At 40.3% G+C, this 18,106-nt stretch overlaps 1 protein-coding gene across 1 annotated transcript; it reads right to left on the bottom strand.

Moving 5' to 3' along the window:
- On the bottom strand, window positions 1-11,949 carry LOC105058428 (uncharacterized). The gene is given in 6 exon segments (XM_010941363.4): window positions 1-460; window positions 3,823-4,790; window positions 4,793-5,627; window positions 5,704-5,845; window positions 11,044-11,407; window positions 11,410-11,949. Coding segments are annotated over 6 exon segments (3,096 nt in total). The 5' UTR covers window positions 11,858-11,949; the 3' UTR covers window positions 1-121.
- Window positions 11,950-18,106: the final 6,157 nt, after the last annotated feature.

The following is an 18,106-nucleotide window of genomic DNA, read 5'->3' as shown; positions in this document are numbered from 1 at the left end:
TGAAAGAAAGGATCAGAGTCTATAGCATTAATTGCTAGAAATCAACCCATAATAGACAGTTAGAGGTGCATTGTCCTTACAGAAGAAGAATGAGCTGCAGGTCAGCACTCAAATGATTGTCTTAACCTGAAATCTTTGCCTTACATGCTGGGCACATGAAGCCGACGGAATCAGGTTGTAGTTCAGCAACAGCAATACTACCATGGCTGAATTCCCTGCTACACCACACACACACAGAAGTTAGCTCACGAGATATGTCCCATCCTAACTGAACAGAGGAGCAACTCCCATTTTGCAGTGCTGTTGCATAACCCAATTCGATGGTTGGCCCAGGCACTGAACTCGGCTCTCGACCAGTCAGGCAAACAAATTCAGAAGAGCTGGATGCATCCAACCTCAACTCTTCAAAGCCCGGCAGGATCCCCCGCTTCTGGCCAACACTGCTGAGTTCATCTTCACACTGTTGCAAAAAACAAGACGTCCTTAACCAGGATAATATTCATCATCCTTCCAATAGATGTAAAAACAATTAATTTTGTGCTAAATTATCATCCAGTACAGAAAGACAAGCTGAATAGAAAATGTAATGAGAACAGACCATGTAAGAATGGTATTATATTTTTACTCTTGACAATAATACACTTCATTAAAGGAGGTTCAATGTAACATAGTGAAAAGTAGTGGGTAATTGCATGTTGACAAATTCACAACTTATAGTCAGTTGCATGCCCGGAAACAAGCAAGAGACTCTACTGCTTATTAGTGCGAGTTCCCCCTCTCCCACGTGAGGCGCCTTTTGGGGGCAAAACCGTGAGGGGCGGGTGTTGACCGGGTCAAAGTCCGGGCCCCGTTCCAAAGCGGACAATACTTCACGATTGGATGGAGGAGATGGTTCCGTACTAAGGGCAGTAGATCTCGACACCTGGCGCCGTCTGTGGGAACCCGTCCCCTACCTGCGCAGTAGACTCCCTTGCTGGGGGGCTCTGTTGTGGGATGGGCATCGGGGGCATCGAGCCCGAAAGTCCCATACCGGAAACAAGCAAGAGACTCTACTGCTTATTAGTGCGAGTTCCCCCTCTCCCACGTGAGGCGCCTTTTGGGGGCAAAACCGTGAGGGGCGGGGTGTTGACCGGGTCAAAGGCCCGGGCTCCGTTCCAAAGCGGACAATACTTCACGATTGGGTGGAGAGATGGTTCCGTACTAAGGGCAGTAGATCTCGACATCGTCGATCGCCGAACCCTACGGACTCCATCGGTCGGAACTGATCGCCGATCGCTGAATCTATGACTCCGTCGTCGAACTGATCGCCGATCACCGAACCAACGGCTCAATCTATGTTTCGATCGCCGACGATGGAATATCTACGACGGCCCCCGCCTCTGAAGGCAAAGGGCTTCGACCAATGCGGCTGGCTAACTTGCCAACTTAGCTTCGACTAAGAAAGGGCAAAACGCCAAGACAACCGCGACATACCCGCCCAACCAAGGTCTGGGCAACGGGTATTCGACTTGCGACATACCGATCCGGTCACGACCGTCGAAGGATATTCGGCTTGCCACCGTCTATCATACGACTCGACATGCTACGTCGATGGATATTCGACTTGCGACATACCGATCCGATATCCACCGATCACCGATCCGTGATATTCTTGACCGACCGGTCGAAGGATATTCGGCTTGCCACCGTTAATCATACGTCCCGACATGCACGCCCAACCAAAGGCCGGACAATGGATATTCGACTTGCCATCGTTATCCTATCCGAATACGTCGGACGCTACTCGACTATCAGACTCTGCAGAATGATCGTGTCGACGAGCAACGTTCGGAGGTTGGCCGACCTCCGACCCGACGTGCAGGCTCGACCTACTGTCGAGACGACCGACATCGGATTGTTCGTTGATGCGATCTCCAGAGTCGGGGTAAGACGTGACGGAAAACCACTCCTTTCGTCTGAAGCCGTCGCCCACATGTTCACGCGAGCCAACATGACATCGGACTCAGGAGTAGGGGGCAACTGTTGGGATATACCGACGGATGATCCCGACGGACGACCCGACGGACGACTCCGACCGACGGACGACCCGACGGACGACCCGACGGACGACTCCGACAGACGGCTGCCGACAATATCCGACCGAAGGTGTGTCGGCCGAACCGACCCGTGCTGTTTCCGATCAACCGAGCGGCCGAACCCATATTACCAACTCACTGTCGGGGGTGGCAGCCGACGTCCGACTTAAGCAAGACACCAGACCAGCCGACGGTGCCTCCGGATCATCACTCGACGTCTCGGCAGCCGAATACCACGTATGATCGACCAGCCCTCCCAAATGCGTACGACCGCTATGGGCTGCTGTCCTGTCAAGGATGTGCTGTGTGACCTCCTGGAACATTGTCCTGCCAAGGACATAGGTCGATTCTGACAACCCACGGTGATTTGACACCCACGGCGACTCTGACAGCCTCCACGATTTGACAACTCCTCCCATTGTCTGCGCCATTAATGACGGCGCCATGCCGCGCTCTACTATAAAACGGGGAAGGCAACAGTGCTGGAGGAGGTCCCTTCGAAACCTTTGGGCTTACTCCCTCTCTCTCTAGCTCTCTCTCGTTGAGTTCCTTGATTCTTTTCTACTGTTGCCTAGTCTCCTCTCTGACTTGACCGTCGGAGGGTCCCGCCGGAGTCACCTCCGGTCAGTGCGGACTTCTTTTGCAGGCGCTCGTTCCCGGCGACCAGGCGACGAGGGGATTGGCCGCAACAGCACGTATTATAGAGATGAACCAATAATCAAAATTCATGATGGTGTACTTATTTAGGACCCATGAATCTAAAGACTATGCTCCACATGAAGATGAAGCGTTGCATTTCTGGGACACTAATAAGTAAAACAGGCTAGGCTCAGGAAAAGGAAAAGAGGGTAGGTGTATATACAATGAGAAATTCATCTCCACTCACATCAAAGACATTTTCACCTATTCCAATGTGTTCGCATAAAAGCGGAACGTAGCTTATCAGTAGCACAACAACAGACAAAAAGGCATAACATGTGAGTGCTTCTATAATAGAACTATGAGGCACTAAAAACAGATCGGCATCTATCACAAGAAAAATGCTGCTAATTAAATACGTGTTGCATGTGCATGGTAAATCATCGAATAATCACAGGATTATCGGTTACCGTAAGTAGCACTTCCCAAAATGGTCCTGGTTATTCAATTAAAGCAAACACTATCAATAAAAAAAGCACCAGCTTTACGGATCTCTATATCCTTAGAAAAGCTCTTTTCCCAAAAGAAAAATAGTAGTATGTGTTACATGCATGTCCTACAATTTTAAATTAAATTTACTACTCACTTGGGCAATACAAGTATAGAAAAGAGTAAATAATGTTGCGTTGTTCTAGCATCTGTGAAACATGTCAGTTTGTCACTTGTGTGCTTTCTAAGACACCTCTAGCACAGGCATTATCCGGACAAAATCACATAGCCAGCGGATGTGAATCAGTTATATAAGCATGCATGCACAATTTTGTCTGGTTTAAGAAATACAGACATATTAAGTCTAGCAAAATGGGATTTTTATATGGTGAGTCTAGAAACTCTAAATGGTTTTCTACTTAGTTATCAATTTTATTTAAGTCACAAATTCTTTTGCACTGCTGGTGCACAAAAAAACTATAATTACAGCCACCGAGATGAACAATACAGAGGGTTTTGCAGTCAAGACAGTTGCTCATAACTTCAACAGATGATGCTATTATAAGAAATTTCCTAGATTTGAAGGTTACCAAGTGTATTTCAGCACAAGTAGCTTTACCTGTTCCGGGATCATATCAAGGATTGGGACACCATCAGATGAATGTACCCATGATGATGTGCCCACCACATTAAGTTGCAGATAATTTGTTCCATCATTGTTTGCAACAACATCACTCGGAACAACCTCTTCGCATCCAGCATTGCTGCTACAAAAGCAATTTTCCAGCTCATTATCAGGTTTATCCATTTCTTCAAGTACAGATTCCTTCATGTCAATATCAAATGTACAATCTGCATCTGTTTCAACATCCCCATTATGTCCATTGACAAAAGTAGTGTCAATACAGGTGGCATTGAATTCACCAGGCATAATATTCTCAGTAGCCAGTTCTTTGTCAGACAATGAATGGGAATTTGCAAATTGAGTTTTCAACCCAGTGTCAGATGAATCCAGTTCAACAAGAACGTTTTCTCCCATGGAGCTGGTAAAAATATCATTTGCAAAAGTGTCAATCCCATAAGTTGGTTCATTACCTGACATGGTTATCAAATGAACGTCTGAGTTGGCTTTCTGGTCAGTGCCATATTTTCCGATTTCTGGAATCATGGTACATGAAGAAAGATCAATTTCATTGGTGTCCACATTGATAAGAGACGGAGAGATAGATTCGATGGATGCAATATGCTTAACGCCCATGGGATTATTAATGTCAACAACCTCCTCAGATTTATAGCCAGTCATAGCATATTCATTGATGTTGTCAACAGATATGCTTGTGGAGGAAGATTGACCAATTTCATTAATACTTTCACAGGTCGCATTGTCCATATTTTTAAGAGGGGAAGATACGGCATCCAAGCTTGCATCGGGCCTGACATCTTTGGTATTGCTAGCCTCAATAACCTCTTCTGTTTTATAACCACCCATGTCACAATCATTAACCTGGCCATCATTAGGGTTGGCATCCCCAGCATTACCAGCCTCAACAACTTCAGATTTACAATTAACCATATCAATGTGGTCGCCTGGTCGTCAACAGATTTGCTTGTAGAAGCTTCTTGAGTGGTAACAGGTGAGCAATATTGAGCCACATTGTTTACATCAACAACAGAAGGAGATATGGCATCCATGTGTGCATCAGATTTGTCATCTGTGATATTTCTTTCCAGAAGAATCTCATTGGACTTATAACTAGTCAAATTATGATCATTATTTTGGTCATCAATAGAGATGCTTGTGCAGGCTACTTCAGTAGCTTCACTACCACCAGACTTTGCATTATGATCAATTCCAGGATTCTTGGTGTCTATTTTGCACTGAGAGGAATCAACATGAAGTTTATCAGCCGATTTTGCATTACAAGTTTCTTCATTTTGCTCAGCCAAAGCAGTCATCTCTGAGAAACTATATGGTACTGCAGCCAAGGGGGAAGGATTAAGTATATATCTTGTTGTAATATCATCTGGCAGTGCTTCAGCACTCAGACCTTGGTATCTTACATGCGCTCCAATATGCCCATTGTAACGATGTCTCTCACTAAAAATCTTGTGACAAAACTGACATTCATATTTACCATCTTTTACAATGACACCATTCCCAATGGATCTGCCAAGTCTACGCCGCTTTGCACTCCTTTGATGAAATGACAACTGATGCTGCAAATATGTGTCCTTGTCACCAAAAGTCAGCTTGCATGCATGACATTCTAGAATACTTTTTGTTTCATTGATTGTCTGCTTCTCAACCCTGTATAAGACAACTTGCTTCTGACTGTCATCCGAATAAGACGAGAGAGGTGTAACTGAAGACATGCTGCCATTTTCCTTTGCAACGCCTTCTTGATGGGTAAGACCTGCAGCCTGCTGCATATCCCATAAATTCAAAAATGTAAAGCTGAATTGGTCCAAAAAATAAATTGGAATCATCAATTGGACTTACGAAGCTAGGAGTCAATTTGTCAACTTCATGCGTGCTTCCATCATTTTGAACAAAAATTGACTTCACATTATTTGGGTGGCCAACAAGGGAGAGTATGTATGAAGAAACCTCCTTGCAAGATCCAAACTGCTTCCCATTTGGGCTGGAAATTTGTGTTCACAAGCACAGGAAATTATGTGTAAGACACTCATCAATTGACCACAAACCAAAATACATTGATAATCTAGCAAATAAAATATAATTAAAATTTATCATCTTATATATCAACATTAAGTAATTAGATAATAAATTAATGCCCATGTTTCAACAATGATATCATACAGATATTCTATGTAGCATCATTCTCTGTAAACAGTAGAGATTCAGGAATATGAAGAGAGCAGGGGTGTATATCTATTACTCTTCCATGTCCAAATAAATCATGACTAGATACCCTACAGAAATTATAGAAGTCTGAGAACTTCCACAGCTTAGTCAAACTAACATGGAAAGCCTGAAAAATAGATTGACATGCAGCTAGGGGTGTGCATGAGTTGGATCAGTTTGGAGCTAAATTTGAAACCGAACCGATTTAGATCGGGTTTCTAAAACCAAAACCGACTGAACCGACCATCCATCCATCTATCTATCTATATATATAAAAGAAAAAAATAAAAAAATTGAACTATATATATAGAGAGAGATATATGGGTCGGGTTGGGTCGGTTTGCATATATATATTTGTACATATATATATATATATATATATATATATATATATATATATATATGGTTCGGGCCGGGTCAGTTTGAATCAGTTTTTTAAAAACTCAAACCAAAACCAAACCAAATTTTTTCAGTTTATACTTTCTCAAACTGAAACCAAACTGATTTTTTTTCTTTTAAAAAAAACCCTAATATAAACCAAACCGAAAAAATCGGTTCGAATCAGGTTGGCAGTTTGGTCAATTTTTTTGCACACCCCTACATGTAGCTATTTCTCATGCAAAGGAATTAGTAGGGCCTACCAACCAGTGACTTAAGTTCAGATCAATAGGATCAGCACCAAGGTCCACAATCTTAGTACCGGATATCATTTCGGTACCTTACCGATTTGGTATGGTACAATATGCATCCCATACCGAAACAGTTTTCTAACAATTTTTCTCACTTTTTATCTTGGTACGGTATGGATTGGTATGCCTCGCACAAGTCCATATATACTTCAATACATCTCGATATGCCTCAGCATATGGCATTATGCCTCGGTATGGGATGATATGGGATCTTTACCACCCCGAACTTGAGTTTCATACCGTTCCTACTTGGTATGGTATGGTAAACCCTGCATCGGGCGGTATGACAATCCACAATTAGAACATAGCTCAAACAGGGGGAAAATCATATAATAAACTAAACATTTTCTTTTTAAAAAAATCATCAGCATTTAAAACAGAATCAAGGATTTACGTATTGCTTGCCATGTCCATGCCGACCAATGGTGCATAGCATGTGCCACATGCCATGCAATGCCAACACCTGGCATAGGACAGCACACTATGGGTGTGATGCCAATTGCAGTGGCATGGTTTGGCATGCATGGGCATAGGCATTTTTTTTGTTTTTGTTTTTTTTCCAATTAAGGTACTTTCAAACTTTTTCTTATGTTGTTGACAGTCATTTCATGCATTAAAACAATAAATTAAAGCACCATATAATATAACGTCATAGTCAAAAAAGAAGACATGCATTCATGCTGGCTATAATGCACTGTGTCATTAATGCAAATATAAGTACCTAATAATGCATAAGCATTACTTCAACAATGACATTTGGTAAAGCAGACAATAATCATTCATTAAATTTTGGACAAAAAGAATATTAGGACATTGAGATTTGAAAAGAATAAGGAATGTATATTTAAAGATAGACCCTTTATACTGGACCTTTTAGACATGGAAATGTTTGGAAGTAATAAAATTTATGAGTTTTTACTACTTAAGAATTTTGTAGCATTTAAAAGTTGTTACTTTGACCGAACACCAAAGATCAGGAATTTGTTCATGAGTTAAAGTTGGCATTCTTAATTCGATGAAATTTGAGTTTGACCTTTTTATTGGCTCAAATGAGGGGTAGTTTCTTATTTGCATGCAATCTCTTAAGAAAATGAAGCATTGAATGACACTTATATGAACAAATTTTGATTTCAGTCATCTGCTTGCTAGGTCATTGGCTGTTTGCCTGTTGAGTCATTCTCTTATTATGACACCCACTCACCTCCACAATCATCAACTATGTCAGAAAAAAATGGGAGCGGGTGGGAAGTGGGAAGTAGGGGGCATGCCAAACCATACAAAATCAGAGTAGTTTGATAGGATTCAATACTAGGCAGTTTGTCCCCAACACCTCCATGCCTCGTAACTTCTATGCTTGTCATCGTACGTGCAGAACAGAATGGTCGATACCCTGGCGAGTAGAAGAAAAAGTTTATAAAATAACAATAATCTGCAATGTTCTATGGCTTTTAATGTCGGACATAACTAGGGTTCGGAAATCAAGTTAAACCTATTCAAAAGTAGAAATATTAAGTTGGATATGTGATAAAACTAGAAAGGTTAGATTGAGATTTTGGAGTTTAAGGACAGTGATGGAAAATCACTTGAGATGGTACAAGAATGTGCAATGAAGATCTCAAGGGGCTGCAGTAAGAAAAGATACCTTTTTAAAGTTACACTAGAAGATGCTGGACAAAAAGAATACATAAGGTGACATGAATGGAGATCATGAAAAAAAATATGATAAACCTTGAAATTATATGAGAGGTAGCTGTAAATAGAATTGTTGGTGAATAAGGATACATGAAGCCAACCACAAATAACTGGGATAGGTATCCTTAGGTTTTTATCCTTTTCTACCTCCAAAATTTCAAAGTACTAGATGAAAAGGAAGGAACTTGAGAAAACAATCTAGTTCTTCTCTATGAAACAGGTTTGATATTTAAGAGGCCTGGAGCAGCAGTTCTGAAATTTTCTGTGAGATCCCAGGTAGGACGGTCAGGGGCTTTACCTGCCCTCCTATGCGCGATGGGGGTCTGGGGATCCAGTCCCTACTAGTTAGGAGGAAGGCTATGATTGCCAGATATGCTACGAGATTCCTTACCCAGCTTGATTGCTTGTGGAGCGGGGTGATGAGGGCTCAATATGGGACTTGGAGCCAGAGACTGAGATCCGGATTGATCGTGGCTGCTTCTTCATTTGGCGAGAGATTTGTATCCGTGGTCCTAAGGTGATGGCCCAAGTAAAATGATAGATTAGAGACGGGACTTCGATTGATGTGAGTCAGATGTATGGCTTTCCAGCCTACTCTCATGCTGGCCGACCTATATTAGCACGGAGGTGGACGATCACATGCGGATCTGTGACTTGATTACGACCGATGGCAAGGGTTGGCGGACTCAGGATGTCATCCGCCTTTTTGGAAGCTTGCTTGGGGATAAGATTTTTGCCATTTCGATTCCTATTTATCGTGCTATGACTTGAGGGTTTAGGGCCGATCTAACTGCCCTAAGGAACCTACTAGGGATCTCGCTACAATTAATAGGCTCGTGCCAGAGAGGATTAATGCTGCTTGAATCTAGCGTGTGGCTATCCACCCCATGATTAGACTCTCTCTAGAAGGTTGCCTAGGATCATCTACCTACTCGGATACTTCTAAAAGATAGAGGAATGGAGCTTCCACCGCCTATCTGATCTGTGGATTGGAGGACAAGTCGATGGAGCATGCCCTATTCTATTGTCGAGGATATGTTTGATTTGCGAGATGATGGGTGGCCAGACGTAGGGGCGAATAGTGACCCTTGGCTTTTGCCCTTCCTGGATGCGATCCATCAGAGTATGCTTGAGGGATCGTCCAAAACATTAGGATGACTTACATTGTCTATCAGATCTAGCTGTCCAGAAACAGTCTGATTTTCAAAATCGAAGTTGTGCCTATGCAGCAGGTATTGGAGAGGGCTTGTTACTTAGCTGAGTACTGCCGCATTGACACTGTTGCTATGTCCCTTGTCGCCCCGAGCTCCTGAGACTCTTTTGCTGCACTTGCAGCGGCCTGAAGAGTTCTCTTGATTTTCTGGGAGCTCCCACCCTCGGAGTTTGTCAAGATCAACTTTGATGGTAGTATCAGGGATGGCAGGGATGGTGCAGGCTATGTCATCCGGGGCCTAGATGTCATGTTGGCTGCTAGGAGTTCTCATCTCTTTGATCCATTTGTTCTTAGGGTGAAGCTTCGTGCCGCTTGGGCAACCATCATCTGCGCAAGACATGAGCTGTGAGCGAAAAGGATCTTCATTAAAGGCGACTTAGCCACAGTCATCGATTGGATTCGGGACAAGATGAAGCATCTGGAGACTCATCATCCCCTGCTCTGCGATATCTGGAGATCTCTTTGTCATGCTACCATGTTGTCTGTCCGATATATATTCTGAAAGTCAAATAGCGCTACGGATTGGGTTGCATCCTTTATTGCCAAGTACACTAGAGACAGGACCTGACATATGGGCGATGATTGCCCTTGGACCCTGCAAGACATTTTGTAATTTGATTTTCTGGGCTGCACTCATACTAGAACGGTGTGATAGTCCGCTTGTACCAAAAAAAAAAAAAAAAGGTTTGATATCTATATCTCTACATTCCTCTCCAAAATCTCCTTATTGAAGTTTTAAAATGCTACCCAAAGACTCCAGAACCATCAATTAAAACAGAAAATAACAAGACTAACTCTCAACCATTTTGGCCCCTTCCAAGCCAAAACAAGGTTCAATTGTAGGCTCTCATCCAGCCCTATAACATATAATGTCATTGGTCCAATCACCACCACTGACCCTATTTGCTAGGACTAGATTTTAAATTATCTCGATTCCTCTTATAAATATATAAATTCATCTCCCCCTCCTTACCCAGCCATTCGGAATCTAAATATATCCATATTCTTCGCCAGCTCATAACCTAACTAGACTGTCACATGGTACATAATCGATCAATCTGTCTCGAGAAGAGAGTGACCAGGAAGAAGAAAATAAATTTTTTGATATTTTGTTCTGATATAACTCATAAAATATTAGAAAATCTCAAAACAGTTTCAGGGAAAGTGCTTTGAAATGCATGAGAGGTAGACTCGAAATATAGAGTTGTGATTATGTAAGAAAAGATATAGGAACAAGTCCTACGGCGTCATTCTCTGCTGGCATCAGCACAAAAAAAAAATAGAAAAAGGAGTACAATCAATTGTACCATCAATTAGAATTAGGCAATGAAGGAACCAAGAATACAAGAAAACAAGAAGAAGGGAAAGCTAGAAGCAAACCTAACATATCGCCGGCAGTTCACCCAGGCCACGCCTTCCTTCCTCTTGAGCCCGAGAAGCAGCTTCCATCCCCTCGGCAAGTCATCCCCGAAAACTGAAGCATCAACAATCTTCCTCCTCTTCCTCCGGCTCCCCCACTGCCCTTCCAATGCACTCAAAAACCGCAACAGATCCACCTCCGTCTTCAACCCCGCCGTCCTCCGCCTCAGCTCCTCCCCAAAAGGATCCACCTTTTCCCCTAAACCGACCAAGTCCACCGTCACGCCCTTCGCATTTAGAACATCCCGGTCCCTATCCTCCACAACCACCAACGCCTTGCGACTGCTATCATCAGCATCGGAGTTCCGGCGGGCGGAGACGGGGGTGCTACGGTTAGGCTTAGGGTTTGGGATTGAAGTTGAGGATGGGGAGCGGAGGATTCCTCGCGGGCGAAGAGCTGGCGGAGGAACGAGACGATCTGCTGGTTCTCGCGACGCCCGGGGTCGTCGTCGTTGGCGCCGCCATCTGCGGCGGAGGCGGCGGAGGAGGAAGGGGAGGAGGAGAGGAGGCCACGGGGGCCACGGCGGGCCACGGAGGACGAGGAGGAGGCGGAGGAAGGGGGGCCGTCGGGCTTGCGGGGGGCGAGGCGGAGGCGGGAGTAGGTTTGCTTGCGGCTTCCGGCGCTCTCATTGAAGACGGAGCGGTCGATCTTGGGGACAACCACGTCGTCGCAGCGGTGGAGATCGAAAGCGTTTGGGCAGGAGACGGAGAGGGTGTTGATCTCGGTCTGGGAGAGGAGGCGGAGGTCCACCACCGGGATGTGCTCCGTCGCCATGGATGGAGAACAGAACCACTTCGAGGGCAGGTCGTGGATGGAGAGGGTATCTGGGTTCGGATCCGAGCACCCGGAACCCTTTGGTAAGCTTACCTCTTTCCCGATCTTGAAGTCGTTGTGCGCACCTGCAATGCACGTGATATAGTTTGTCAAAATAATTTTTTCTTTTTTTTTTTTTAAGTTAGTAAATCACCCAACCTTTACAAGTAAATGTGACTTATGAACAAACAAAAATCATATAAAGCAAGCACTAGAGAAAAAATTATGGGGCAAGTCTCATCATTTGCAATGTTTCTCCTAGTACCAATTTAAAAAAAAAAAACTTAAAAGTTAAAGACTTTTGCTAATAAAGCAGTTGATCTCATAATTAAAAATACTAAAATATAATATTCTCTTTCTTTATTATTTTTATAATATATTTTTTATTAATATATACTACTTAGTCAAGTAATACATATCAAATAAATTAATTATCAAGCAAGTTAATATGCATCTTTAAATATATTAATATAAAATTTTCAAAATATGGCCAAATGATATATAGCTAAATGATACATACTTAACAAATTAGTTATCCAACAACATCATATATATTTCTAAGCAAATTAATACATAATTTACAGAATGTTATGCTCATCAATATAAAATATAATATATGATAACATACACTCATCGACTTTGTGATACATATTGTAGCTTCATTAATGCATACCTAGCAGTGATTCAATACATGTCTCTAGATAAATCAATACATAACTTTCAGAATATAGAGTTTATCAATATATAGTATATGGCTAGATAATATATACATAGTAAATTAGCCATTTAGCAATCCAGTATATACCTTTAAACAAATTAATATACAGTTTTTAGAACATTATGTACGCCACTACACATTATATGGTATGGTAATATACAATCATCGACTTTCTGATACATTCTATAATTTTTTTTGATATACATCTAACAATAATCCAATATATACTTTTAGATAAATTAATACATAGCTTCTAAAATATGCTTTTTATTTAGAAATATACTGGATTATTATTAGTGTTTATTAAAAAATTTGCAGTATATATCAGAAAATCGATGAGTGTGTATCACCAGATCATGTAGTATATACTGGTGAACATAATATTCTATAAATTATATATTAATTTTTTAAAAAATATGTATTAGATTGTTAGATGACTAATTTGATAAGTGTGCATCAACTAACTATGCACTGTATGGTAAACTCTATATTCTAAAAATTATATATTAGTTTATTTAGAGATATGTATTAATTTACTTAATTTATTTAGTACACATCAATATGGTCATGTAGTATGCATCGGTAAAAAGTATGTATTAAAAATAAGAAAGAGAGAGAATATTATATTTTTTTTTGATCATAGGATTGACATCTCTATTAGTAGAAAAGTCTTTGACTTTTAGATAGGTGTTAAGAGAAATATAGCAAGCTATGAAGCCCATCCCATATAATTTTTGTTCCTTCCAGGCAACCTGGGCTAGCATTTTGTATGCGAGGATGACCTTGGAGGCATAGCATATCATCGTGGAGGGGGATTTTGCCACTGTTGTGGGTTGAATTCACGAATGGGTTAGAGTAACTCATGTGCACCCATTAATGAAAGATATTTGGATCTTGATGAGGGGGTGTGTCTCTCTGAATTTCTAGCATATTTATCAGGAGGCAAACAGTACTGCCGATTAGGTCGCTACTTTTATTATCGAGCATGTGAGTGATGGGCTATGGACTGACACTCAAATGGCCCCTTTAGTTTTTCATGATGTTCTTTTTCTGATCTTTTTGGTTGTATTTATACTAGAATTGTATGATGGGTTCCATCTTATTAAAAAAAAATGTAACTCTTGCAATTTGGATACTTTAAGATTGTTTATAATAAGTTTGATAATATACTAGTCATTTAAATCTAGATGCATGTCCTTATTTGCCATTTTAGTGGTAATTTTTAATAAATGCCAACATATACACAGGAAAAGGAAGGGACATATTTCTTACTCCAAAGCTTATGAAAACACTTCCATCTACCACAAAAAAAGAACTACCACCAAAAAAAAAAAAAAGAAGAGGCTATGAGAACACCATGTAGTTGGATTTTTAGGCTTTGGCATTAAAGCTTGCGATGAAGATGCATAGTCAATTGCTATCTTCCCTTCCTAAGGGGGTGGTGAACTTATTTTTTTTAAATTAAAATAAGATAAATGACACACATGGAATGTATAGGAGCCAGCTTCATGTGTTGGATTTTGAGATCGCACTAAACATACGCCTTATATGTAAGACCGAAATTGGGAAAAAAAATTTGGACATGCTAAGAATAGATTGGTGTGCATGTGTAACACCAGCATTAAAGCAATCGAAAAAATAATGATCAAAAGGAGGATACAAGAATAGTATGGATCTAAATCCTGAATCTTCAAGGACTTTTGCTATGTTGTATCATTGTTCAAATGAGATAGTTTCAGATAGAGATAATGGTATAGGCTGAGTTACGATAATAAAAATTTAAGTCAATATTACTCCTAAAGTAAATAGCTGCTAATAAGTTAGTGGTATGTTCCTTTCTTAAAATGGGTGTTGAGCTTATTATTTTTAAAATTAAAATAAGATACATGACACACATCGAAGGCAGAGTGCTAGCTTCATGTGTTGGAGTTTGAGGTCACATCGAGCATATGCTATGTTGGGCCAAATTAAATTGGAACAAATTGTGTTTTGCTTCTTAAAAAGATTTCTGGACGTGCCAAAAAAACTCATCAGCTTAAATCACCGATGGCAAAGGATAGATTGGTGTGCAGGGATACCACTGTCGTTAGAGCAATGAAAAGATGGTGATCAAAAGAAAGATACGAGAATAGTGTGACTCCAAATATCTTGACCTCCAAAGACTGTCACTCCCATTGTATTATTGTTCAAATGAAATGAATTCAGATAGAGACAAAAATATAGCCTAAGTTACAATAATAAAGATTTAAGTCAATATTGCTCCTAAAGTAAATAATCATTATTAAGTTAAAATAAGATAAAATGTATTAATTTGATTATTGAAGGGACCTCACAAAGTATAAATTTTTCTTATTCATACTAGAATATCATAAATTGCCAAATGGCCTTGGTTTACCATAATTTGTTGTCTTGCTCATGTGGATTCTACATCTTCGATGGATAGTACTTTTCATAGCTAAGCACCAGTATAGGCTAATAAACCATGTGCCACCATTTTATTATCAAGTCAATGTTGGACTATGATATCAAGCACACCTTCTTCTAGGTCTAGAGAGCCATATCCATCTCGTAGGCACTGCTCCGGGTGTAGGGTTAGGCCCATGTAGTGGGCTTTGGCTTTGATGGCAGATGAGGAGGGGCAACTGGGCAAGTGACGGTGGGGTTTGGAAGTGGAGGTAGAACAACACCACGTGCCAACACTGAAGGAGATAGCATGGGGAGAGGAGGAAAGGAAAATGGTGGTGTTGTAGTGCTGTGCGACAGTGGCTTGGTCAAAGGATGCAGCCAGGAGGGAGAGGTAGAGACAAGAAGGGTCAGGCCATCGGTGGGGTGGAGGGCGAGGGAGGCGGATGATAGGGAGGTGGGACAGGAGTGCGATAAGTAGGTTTAGATTGGGCTGGGCTCTAAATCAGGTTTCAGATGGGCCTGACTTTTCCAGCTTTATATTTTGAGTCCACGAAATTCTTTGTGCACCATCTGTGGTGTCAAAAATCTAACATGGAGCACATCGCTTTGTCCTATTGGACTATATGGTCATCGCTTTTAAACGTACATTTAATATCTATTCAATGTCTACAGTTTTACATTTTCGTTTGAAATTTTGAATGATGAAAATGCTCATTCCCTTTCGAAAAAATTACGATATCCTGTGCTGATATTATGGCGTCCTGCATTGAAATTATGACTTTCTTCACAGGATGTCATAATTTTTTCACAGAATGTCATAAAAGGAGAAGGATATTTTCGTTATTAAAAAATTATCATCAATAAGACGAAGCGGTGCGCTCCACATCAGATTTTCTACACCACGGGCAGTGCACAAAGAATTTCTCTTTTTTTAGTCCTGAACAAACCTAAAATTTTTTGGCCAAGCTAACGATTTGGCCCAGCTCAATAGACCTCAGGCTACCCCAAGCTCATTTTTAGTCTGGTCTGTCGCTGTGACAAAGATGGAAGACTACGATATTAATTCTTTTTTTGAAATTTATGTTGGATATTTGAATTGAGAGAACAAAGCAATGTGAAATTCTAAGTGAAGGTGGGAGCTAAATTTTCAATTTATATATGATTTTTTTCCTTGGTAGTAAGAAGGGAAGAGCCCCAACTACAATCTCTCAAAGAGACAACCCGAAAGCACTGGCATTAGCCAATAACAGAAGAAGCTACAAGAAGGAATCAATCCAGTAACTTGATGTAGTTACAGAAGCAGCAGAACTTGCAGGAAGTCTCGCAACTTGATTGCCCTCGCCAATAATGTGAGGGACTTCAAAAAGCTAAAGTGATCCCAAGGATTTCTGAAAGACACAAAATAGGGATGCTGGACAGATTGAGAACGATGAATCCAAGTAATCACTATGATAGAGCCTGACAAAACCCAGAATTGCAGCCTGAACGCCCTCCTATGCGCTATTAATTCGGCAAGGGGAACACATCTTGCATGCAAGTACATTACTGCAACCATAATCAAACGGTTAGAGAATTCAAAATTCTCTTTCTTTCCGAAGTTTACTAAATTTCTGTAAAGCTTTTAGTCCCACACTGGAAAAGGATAATTGTTTCTCAATATTTATAAACCATCTTGCCTTTCCTGTACTTGTTTCTACTTTGGATGGAAGTGGGTCTTATATCATGTAGGAATAGAGCTGACCTGATCCCTGCAGACCGAACTCAACTTGATTTCTGTCGTCACCCAAAGTAGTTCTTTATTTCAACCATCTTGTCCTTCGAAACAGTTGAGAACACCAGTGGACTCTTTCTTTGCCGAAAGACCAGCGAGATTGATCAGTGATAGACCTGCCAACCTAAGAGAGAGATTTTCAAGCTGCAGAACTATAATTGGGAGGAGAATAGCATGTGGAGTCACCTTTAGGTCGGAAGGCGCAAAAGTGGCGATCTAAAATTATCTTAAAATTCAACATACATCTCCTTCCCCCTCAACCCCTTTTTTTAGTAACCCTAAATAAAAAAATCAAAAATAAAAAACCCAAAAAGGATACTAGCAAAACAAATATATCATCTAGATACCATCTCTAGAATGGTCAGCGATATAACTCTCAACCTAATTGGCGTTGCTATTCATCTTGCAATAGATGTGTCTAATGTTAAGAACTTCATTTTAATAGGTACATTAAACCTTGATTGATATCGAATATTTTTTATCTTTTTAAAAGTAGAATAATATTATGATCTTGATGTATTCTAATATTATAATATTAAACAAGGATAGAAAATAACTAAAGGAATTTGTTTTGTCTTAACACAAACAATCAAGAGGGACTATTAGATTGCAAGAAGTATTTTATCTAATTTGTGAAAACACTCGGGTCAAAACCATTTCCTTATACGAAAGGATTTTTTAGAATCAATTAGAAAAGATAAACAATTTTAGTAAAATTTTTTCTATAAAATCTCTACATTGGCCAGAGGAGTCGAGATAAAACCATAGAGTAAGTCATCTATTTGACTTAAAAGTTGGTTCTAGTTTAACTTGTTCAATCTTGACTTAATTAAGCTCATATATATATTTTTTATTTTTTTGATAAAATTTATTGATTAACATATGACCTATCTTGATAATAATTATTTTGTACTACAAATTATTTTCTATAAATTTAATAAATTATGATATAATTTATTAAAAATATATTTTAACTATAAAATTGAGCATACAAAAAAGACTTTAGGACATCTTAGGCTCTCATCAAATGTAAGCTCTTTGGGAACAACACAAGCTTGGCCTTTTTTTTTTGTTTCTCTCTCTCTTTTTTCCCTTTAAAAATAAAAATAAAATAGATTGGCTTAATTGTATGACTGAGCTAGAACTAGACTTGGCTCAATTGAGATCAGCTCATTGATGTCCCTAACTTGAGGGAAGAAAGTAGAGCCTGAAAGAAGGAAGGTTGGAAGATTGCTCATCCTCCTACTTGAATTTATCTTTTAAGATAATCCTACTATCTAGAAATTTTTAAAAAGGATGTCTTCTTCATGTCTCT

The sequence above is a fragment of the Elaeis guineensis genome, chromosome 15, assembly GCF_000442705.2.
Source record: "Elaeis guineensis isolate ETL-2024a chromosome 15, EG11, whole genome shotgun sequence".
NCBI lineage: Eukaryota > Viridiplantae > Streptophyta > Magnoliopsida > Arecales > Arecaceae > Elaeis > Elaeis guineensis.
This window is presented reverse-complemented; position numbering and strand designations above follow the sequence as displayed.